Here is an 8100-nt window from a genome sequence, read left to right on the forward strand (position 1 = left end):
ACATAGGCAGACACACACACATACACATAGGCAGACACACACACACATACACATAGGCAGACACACACACATAGGCAGACACACACACATAGGCAGACACACACACATACACATAGGCAGACACACACACACATAGGCAGACACACACACAGAAACATTAGTTTTGTTAAAAGGAAGGTGAACTTAAGAACCCCTTCCAGATATTGTTATCAAGAATGCTGGTGTCTCACAGAGATGATAGTAAATACTTTTCCTGCTTCTCACCCCAGCAGGCTGTGAATGCCACGGTGGGTGGGTGTAATCCCCTCTCTTTTCAGGAGGGGCCTCAGCCCAAGCCAATAGGCTGTGTTAGTCTTGAGCATCTCAGGACTTCTGGAAAGACAAGATCATCCAATCTTTTATAGATGGGGCTCTTCTCAGAGGACTCAAGCCTTTTCAGCTCTACAGGAAGAGGCATTGTCCAGCCCAGCCCTGGGTGGAAGTAGCCAGCCCCTACCCTCGGAGAAGCAGCTCCTGCTGAAAGGAGCTGCTTACAGCCACCTGAATGGCTAGAGATGAAGTCCTGTGCCCTTCCCCACACAGCTTATCCCACACTGGTCACTAGTAACTGGGATATACCAGCCCTGCCACTGACTGTAGCCAAACTTCAGAGGGAGTAGTGTGGCCCCTTGCTATGTACCCTGCACAGAGGCTCCAAGCTCAACCGTCTAGTCGTCAACAAGCGGTATCAGAAGCCAACTGGATATCTGTAAGGGCTGAAAACTTAGGAGACCTCCCGTCGATGGGCCTGGGCCACAGCAAGAATTGTCCATGCTTTTTCCATAACACAAGTTTATTTGGCATTGGATGAAATGGTTCTCACAGCATCTTAAGAAAGGATCAATGCCAACCCGACCAAAAATACACCCAAACTAAAACCTTTAATGAAAGGAATATGTAAAATCAGGCATTGAGACAACGTACAGTATCAAATTCCACTTCAAGGCAGGTCAGAGGGTACCTGCCTCAGAAGAGTGGCAAGGCAGGCCTGGGAAAGGGGCCTCCTAGGAGCCTGTCCCTCTGGGGACTTGTGGGATGGGCAAGGAAACACAAACCTCAGCAAATCCTGGATTTGGGATTATTCATCAGTAGGAGCTGGCCAACCCCAGTACTTGGAACTGGAACAGCAATAGTCCAAACAGCCCCAAACATAGGCCTTCCATGCACCCTGAAGACACAGGGGACAGAGCCTGCAGTCCTGACAGGCCTGCCTCTGCAGCACCAGTTCACTTTAGGTCACCCTCTCCACCTGGGCCTCCTAGTCTCAACCCCAACAGCCATTTGGTCCCCAGTTGTTCCCGTCTGTACAGTCTTCTGAGGCACTGGTGTGTGGTCCTTAGGGCTCTTTTGAGTGGCCTGGCACCAATCCGATTGCCAACTGTTGCTCTAGAGCATGGCTGCCCAGTGCCCAGCATTTAGTACCTGCTGGAGGCATGATGAACGTCCTGCTGTTCTCAGCAATGGGTGTAGGGGGCAGGAGCCCTCTGGCAGAGGGATGTGTGCAGCAGCTGTCTGTGGGCTCAGACACAGGGCGCAGACTATCCGTGAGCAATCATGTACCCCGCCAGCCCTGGGATCTGGTCTGAAGATGCTCCGTACGGGAAGGGGAACAGGTTTCTAAGTAGTGTAAGGCTGCACCTCGACTGTGTGGGTCTGGTCAAGCACAGCACAACAGAGGCCAGTCACCTCCACTCCTGTTCTTACCTGCACAGGAGCCACAGCCTAGAAGAAGCTCAGACACAGGTGCAGGAGCGGCCCATGGGCAAATGGCTCATGTGGGGTATTGGCCCCTGTCCTGAGCTCCTGTGAACTGTTATCACCTGCAAACATTTGGCCACTTGAGGACACACAGGATACAGAAAGACCCAGACATCCAACGTAGAAAAGACACGAATGTGCTAAAAATTGCACAGAACCTTGCCTAATCTCCAAACCTTAGAAATGCTAAGGGCCTGTGTCAAGAGACAAGACAAGACCACTGCATGGAGCTGGAGCTGGCAAACAAGGTCCTTAGGACAGAATCCCCAGGTACCCCGCTGCTGTGGAGGGACTGGGAAGCATGTATGTGGCTGGCAGACTCCGGGTTCCAGCAGTGTCCATGGTGTGAAGTGGACTCAGATGACACAACTCAGGATGTCCACTTGAACCATTCTCTTCTCAAACAAACAACCCTTTATGGCACAGATAAGGTGAACGGGCATGGCTAGACCCAGCAAGCAGAGCACAGGGATCCAGAGTGTGGCAGAGAAAAGCCAGCATGCCCCAACCCTGCACAGGGGTCTAGAGTCTATTCCTGGGGAGCCATGCTCCTGGGGAGCCATGCAGAGGTACACCACGGAAGCGTGCTAGGAATGAGCAGGGCCTCCTGCCACAGTGCTGGCCTCAAAGCAAGGCTGGAAATGGTGTGGCAAGTTCAATTTCTTCCCGGAATCGGCACCTTGAAATGTGCAGTTGGGCCCAGACAGGAAGCCAGTGCAGGAGCTGTGAATGCTTTCCCGGAAGCAGTCCAGATGCTTGGCTGCCTCTAAGCAGCCACTAGTGCTAAGTTCTACTGTGTCTACACTGGCTGATGACTGGCTTTTAAGGGTGAGAGCGCAGTAAGCAAGCCTATCCAAAGACACATTTGGTGTGAGTGAAGCCCACTGCCTCTGCTGTCTCGGAAACGTGTGGTTTCAACACCTGTGTCACTCCACCATTTAAAAAAGAGACTTAGCAGCCCCCAGGTAAAGATGGCACAGGCACTTGCACTCTGAGTGCCTGGCTTCAGTTTCTATGGACACACCCGCTGCTGGTGGGGCTGTGGCAGTGGAGTAGGTCCAGGCTATGACAGGACCCCTTCAAGTCCCCCACTGAGATACGTGTCTTCTGAACAGGAAACATACACTCCTAGCCCACAGGGGCCACAGGCTGAGCCACCTAAACCACAGTATTGAGGGAACCACGGGGGAGGCGCCCGCCCCCTGGTGGTGCTTCTGGAGCTGGGGTGTTTCCACTCTGGGCAGGATCAGGAGGCACCAGTAGGGCACTGCTACTGTCTGTAGAGTCTTCCAGATCTGCTAAGGAGGTCTCTGCAGGGGGCAGCGGCTGGTCCAAGTGCCTGGGCAATGCACCTTCAATGCTACCATCCCTTGGGGTTGGCAGGCTGGCCTCCACAGGCTCAAAGGCATCGTCATCTGCAGGGGAACAAAAGGATGTCAGATACAAGTGAAGGCCTGGGTGGAACTAGGATTCTTGTCCTAAACATGCCTGACTTCTGAATGCTCAACAGGACCCAGGGGAGCTCCTTGTTTCATGTTCTGGCAGACAAAAGCTCATCTTGCCACCAGTTTATGGAAGGTGAAATGCAGTGACCAACTGTCAGAACAAAGGGAGAGCAGAGGGAAACACTGACTCAGTAGGAACATAATACCCAGGGCTGCAGCAGACCAAGAGCAAAGCGGGTGGGTGGGAGTGGGCAGCCATGAGAACTACTGTGTCAGCAGAAATGCAGACCAAGGCACTCAAGTCTACCCTGCCTCGGACTTTGGGCTGTCTCTAAACACCGGTGATGAGGCCTTGGCTATGAACAGTTTCCAGGACTCCAACCCTGCCCTGAAGTCCTGAGGCTGGAGGAGAGCATGGGGATCTCCAGCCATCTAGTACAGGCTTGGCAGAAAGCTTGGCAGAAAGGGCACACACCCTTTATGTGTGAAGATCCAAGGCTTCTACGCTAGGCAGACATACTTCAGTTGAGCTGCGCCCCCAGCTATGACTGTGCACCCTTAGAGGAGTTTCTGACAACCTGCTCTGAAGGTAGGAATCATGTTCTCATAGTCCTAGACCACAGAAGTGTTAAACTCTGCTACAGAGTGCAGGCCTGGAAGGAGCCAGGGATGTTTCACACAAGGAACAGGACAGGACTCCTGCCTAATAAGCCAGGCAAGGAGCAAGGATGGAAGGGGCACACTGGACACACTGGACACTCCTCCTTAGCTATACAGTTTAGGAAGGACAGCTCCTAGGAGCAGGTTGAGAACAGCAACTCTCAAAGCAGCTTTTTGACACAACAGGAGAAATTGTTACAATGGTGTCTTTATAGTTCAGAACAAGCTCCTGAGCTGGGTCAGAACTAGTTGTCCTCAGAATCCCTACTGCCCAGCCCCTCACTGCTGCACAAAATGGGCTGAGAGGTCTTGAGGCTGGACCACTAATAGGTACTCACAGGAAGAAGAGAAGAATGGTGTCCTCTGGCTCCCCAGAAACTCTCAACATCCCTAAGGAGGCCAGGACCAAAGCACCTTCTGCGGGGGCAATCTCGGAAAGGGCTCTAAAGTAAAGATTGGGAAGGCAGCCAGAAAGAAAGGAGGGTCCCCAGGTCCCAGCAAAGCCTGTGGTTCTGAGCCTGAATCCCTGATAGCTTGACAACTCCATATACCCTCTCCCTAGGGTGGACAGGCACCTGCAGGGTCGTAGAACACACTGTCTGGGTTGAGAGAAGCCTCATAGGGTGGTGGTGGGTCATCCGGCTGCTCCATGTCTGGGTACTTGTAAGCTGTGTAAGGAGGCGGAGGGTCGTGGAAGTGGAAAGTTCCACCTTCTCCATCGTCAGAAAGATGTAGTGGAGTGAGGCCTGTGCCAAACCCATCTGGGCCATAGTCAAAGCCAGGGATCCTCCGGCCAAGGTTGAAATGGTGCACTGAGCCGTCAAAACAGAAAAACAGGAGAGAAGCTGTGTGATTTGGAGCAGGCTGCTGGCTCCTGAGCCTCTATCCCAGTGTCCCAGCCTAGAACCAGCTACCCCCTTGCCAGCCACAGCTGACGTGTCACAGGAGACCCTGATTTGGCCAGAACCTCCCATCCCTGGGTCTCTCCAACCAAAGTGTCTCACCCCACTGATATGCAACCTATTCCAGCCCTGTCACCTGACTGCGGAGGAACCTTGCATTGCTATAGCCCCCAGGTCCAACTCACGTTTGGCTATCCATCTACTACAGAAGTCTAAGTGACCATAAGTCAGATTAGGAGAACTGCTTCCCATAGCTACAAAACCAGGGTGCTAGTTAGTGATGTACACATCAACCACACCCTAGAAAACACCCTGCTCTGAGCACGTGAGATCCCTTGTAGCTGCTGGCAACTTGCTCCCAACCCTCTTATTGCTAAGGAGGTGAGGAAGTCTCTGACTAAGACTATCTCAGGTGCCTGCTGTGGCTACAGGTATCTGAGCCTCCTCTTCTTGTAAGTGGCCCATACTTGCAGCTCATCAAGAGAAGTTCGTGACTGTTCAGGGATGCTGTTCTTAGTACAGAGCTTGGAGGGTAGAAGGCCTACCTTGAACTTCAGCCCACGAATACCCACCCTCTCAGGTGTCCCGCTTCTCTGGCTCCCCAAGGTGGGTTCAGCCACAAAGAAAGCAGGCATGTGGCTACAGAGGGACTCCTTTCTCTCCTATCTTAGCACAGATTCCACTCTGCAGGGATACAGCTCAGATGGAGGGGAGGGCTGGAGACCTAGAGCTTGGGTGAGGGTGTGACTATTGTGGCCCCTGGAAGGCACTCACAGTTTGCTCCAATCAGGGACTCGATGCGCTCCCGGCGCCGCTGGCGCAGCCGGTGGACCATGAAAAGAAGCAGCGAGAGGATGAGGAAGGAGGAGATACAGCTGACGACCAGGCGCATCCCACTAGCCATGGAGTCAAACAGGCTGCTACCATCTATGAGGGGGTAAGGAGGAAGGAAACCAGCTGCTCTGAGAAAAGGAACTTGCAACGCTATGGTTGGGGTAGACATGTATGTTCTGAGTGCTTGGGCTGGACCAGGCTTCCCCCTACATCCACTAGCTTTTACTATGCTCTTGACAACTTTTTAGTACAGAGGATAAAAGAAAACTTTTCAAAATTGAGAATACTGACACGACACTGAAAACTCGACAGAGGGAACGCAGCTCTGAAGTCTCCAAAGGCGCTGCACACATGAACGCTACTTCTCTGCCAGGGATAGGGTGACTATCTGGCCCCCCCGCCCCGTTCTTTCTCACCTGCCACTGTGTGAAATGCTGCTGAAACTGCCACTAAGCAAGGAAGCAGAGACTTCTGTTCTTGACTGAGATAGCTGGGTCCTGACATATCTTAGGGGCCAGGGGCCTTCCCCAGGATATGTGCATCTAACAGTGACTGAACGAGAATACAGGTAAGCCTGAACTCTGAAGGGCTGCATGGAGGAGAGCTGAGACACAGTGCTCTCCAATAACTGTCTTTGCCTAGACTCAAAAAGGAGAGTTACCCTGGCCACTGTTCACAAGCTTTTCACTGCAGCTAGGAGCCCTTGAGCTACAGCAGAGAAGTCACAATCCCAGTGCACACTGGACCTGGCCACACCAAGCAATACACTGTAAATTAGGTCCCACTGGACAGCACATTTGCCTGCACTGCACACACCTGAAACAGGCTTTCTACAAAAAGACCCAATATACTGTACACACTTATGCAGGTGCAGGAGGGGCAGGGGCAGCACCAGTAACCTCTTTACTGGATCAAGTTTGGGGAAAGAAGACGCTAAACTGGCCTTCCACTGCACTGGAGATCGAGAAGCTCGTCCTGCCTAGAACACCTCCTCAGTCCTTCTGTTCTTTCACTGGTCCTGACTCAGGGAGGGGGCACTACCACTGGCATTTAGAAAGTCTAGGCAACACACAAGATGGGCATGTTATACAAGGGGCCTGTCACCTGGAAGCGGGAGCAGGAGGGCCCTGCATATGCGATGACCTACTACAAAGCTTCAGGAGGTCCGGGGTTGTCTACCCCCATCTCTACAACAGTTGTGGAAGGCAAGTCCCCAAAGACTAGCCTAGAAAAAGTACTCTACAACCCACACATCAACAGGCAGGCTATAGGGCCCTAGTAAATCCGGCTGCCAGCCAACTTAATCTAGACCAATATGAATGGCCCAGATAGATCTGCCCTCTTCTCATATGACCAAGAAATGATGCTTAAAACTGTGGAGTGGAGCCGGGCGGTGGTGGCGCACGCCTTTAATTCCAGCACTTGGGAGGCAGAGGCAGGCGGATTTCTGAGTTCGAGGCCAGCCTGGTCTACAGAGTGAGTTCCAGGACAGCCAGGGCTATACAGAGAAACCCTGTCTCGAAAAACCAAAAAAAAAAAAAAAAACTGTGGAGTGGATACGTGAAAAGCATCTACCAGTCAATTAGCTGCTGCTTGCATGCCTCTACTGACCCTCCGGGCCCCCTGTCTGTTTGTTGGAGGCCAGCACCAAGTTCCCAGGTCAGTCCTAAGGAAGCAGCCCCTTTGCAAGACTAATTCCGAATTAGTTCTAAAAATAAGCTCCAGGCATGGCTTTCCACTGTGGGGAGCAGGAAGACACATCTTCTAAGACCAAGCCACCTACAGTCAGATACAAAGCAGAGAGCTGTACAAAACCCAAATAGTAGGTCAAAGGTCCTCAAGGACACATGGGGTATTTATCCACTCCATGCCAGGACTTGGTGCTATCAAGTTTAACTCTTTTCCAGTTCACATAGATTTGTTTCCCATATGACTGATATTGAACATTTTCCCCCAGGTCCTTCACAGTATAGTTATATATCTTCTTTGGTGAAATATAATTTAAAGGACTTTTAATACAGTTGTATTTTCTTATTATTGAGGTTTTAGGGGATTTTGTCTGGTTTTTTTTTTTTTTTTTTTGAGACAAAAATCTCACATATCCTGAACTGGCCTGGAATATGCTCTGTAGCCCAGAACACCCCTGCCCTTCTCCCTCCTCCGTGGCACAGGCCTAGGCAGCCAAGCTCTCTATTTTGCAGTAAATGCTAGGCAGGCACGGTATGAACTGTTCCGTTCCCAGTCTCCAGAGGTCTTCATATATTCTGACTTTAAGAATCTTGACAGAACTTATATTTTAGAAAGACTCTTCTTGGTAAGTGGTGTGTCTGCAGCTCCCAGGGTCTAAACCACCAGCCTGGGAGCACTTAGGGAGGGATCCAGGGCTTTAGCTGAATATGTAAGAGTGGAGGGCCCTGCTGGGCATAGGTGGAAGAAGAGAACCTTGACCTCATGAAGGCTGG

At 51.6% G+C, this 8100-nt stretch overlaps 1 protein-coding gene across 2 annotated transcripts in view; it reads right to left on the reverse strand.

Annotated features, from left to right (window-relative positions):
- Positions 1-814: 814 nt before the first annotated feature.
- Dgcr2 (DiGeorge syndrome critical region gene 2) overlaps positions 815-8100 on the reverse strand; it is a 58574-nt gene continuing 51288 nt past the window's right edge. For both annotated transcript variants that reach the window (XM_028770474.1, XM_028770473.1), the window contains exons 8-10: positions 5579-5731; positions 4478-4714; positions 815-3212 (exon numbers count right to left, since the gene is read on the reverse strand). In XM_028770474.1, the coding sequence (XP_028626307.1) occupies positions 2956-3212; positions 4478-4714; positions 5579-5731 (647 nt within the window). In that variant the 3' untranslated portion in view covers positions 815-2955. The remainder of the gene's footprint in view (positions 3213-4477; positions 4715-5578; positions 5732-8100) is intronic.

The sequence above is a fragment of the Grammomys surdaster genome, unplaced genomic scaffold (genome assembly GCF_004785775.1).
Source record: "Grammomys surdaster isolate TR1022 unplaced genomic scaffold, NIH_TR_1.0 202, whole genome shotgun sequence".
Taxonomy (NCBI): domain Eukaryota; kingdom Metazoa; phylum Chordata; class Mammalia; order Rodentia; family Muridae; genus Grammomys; species Grammomys surdaster.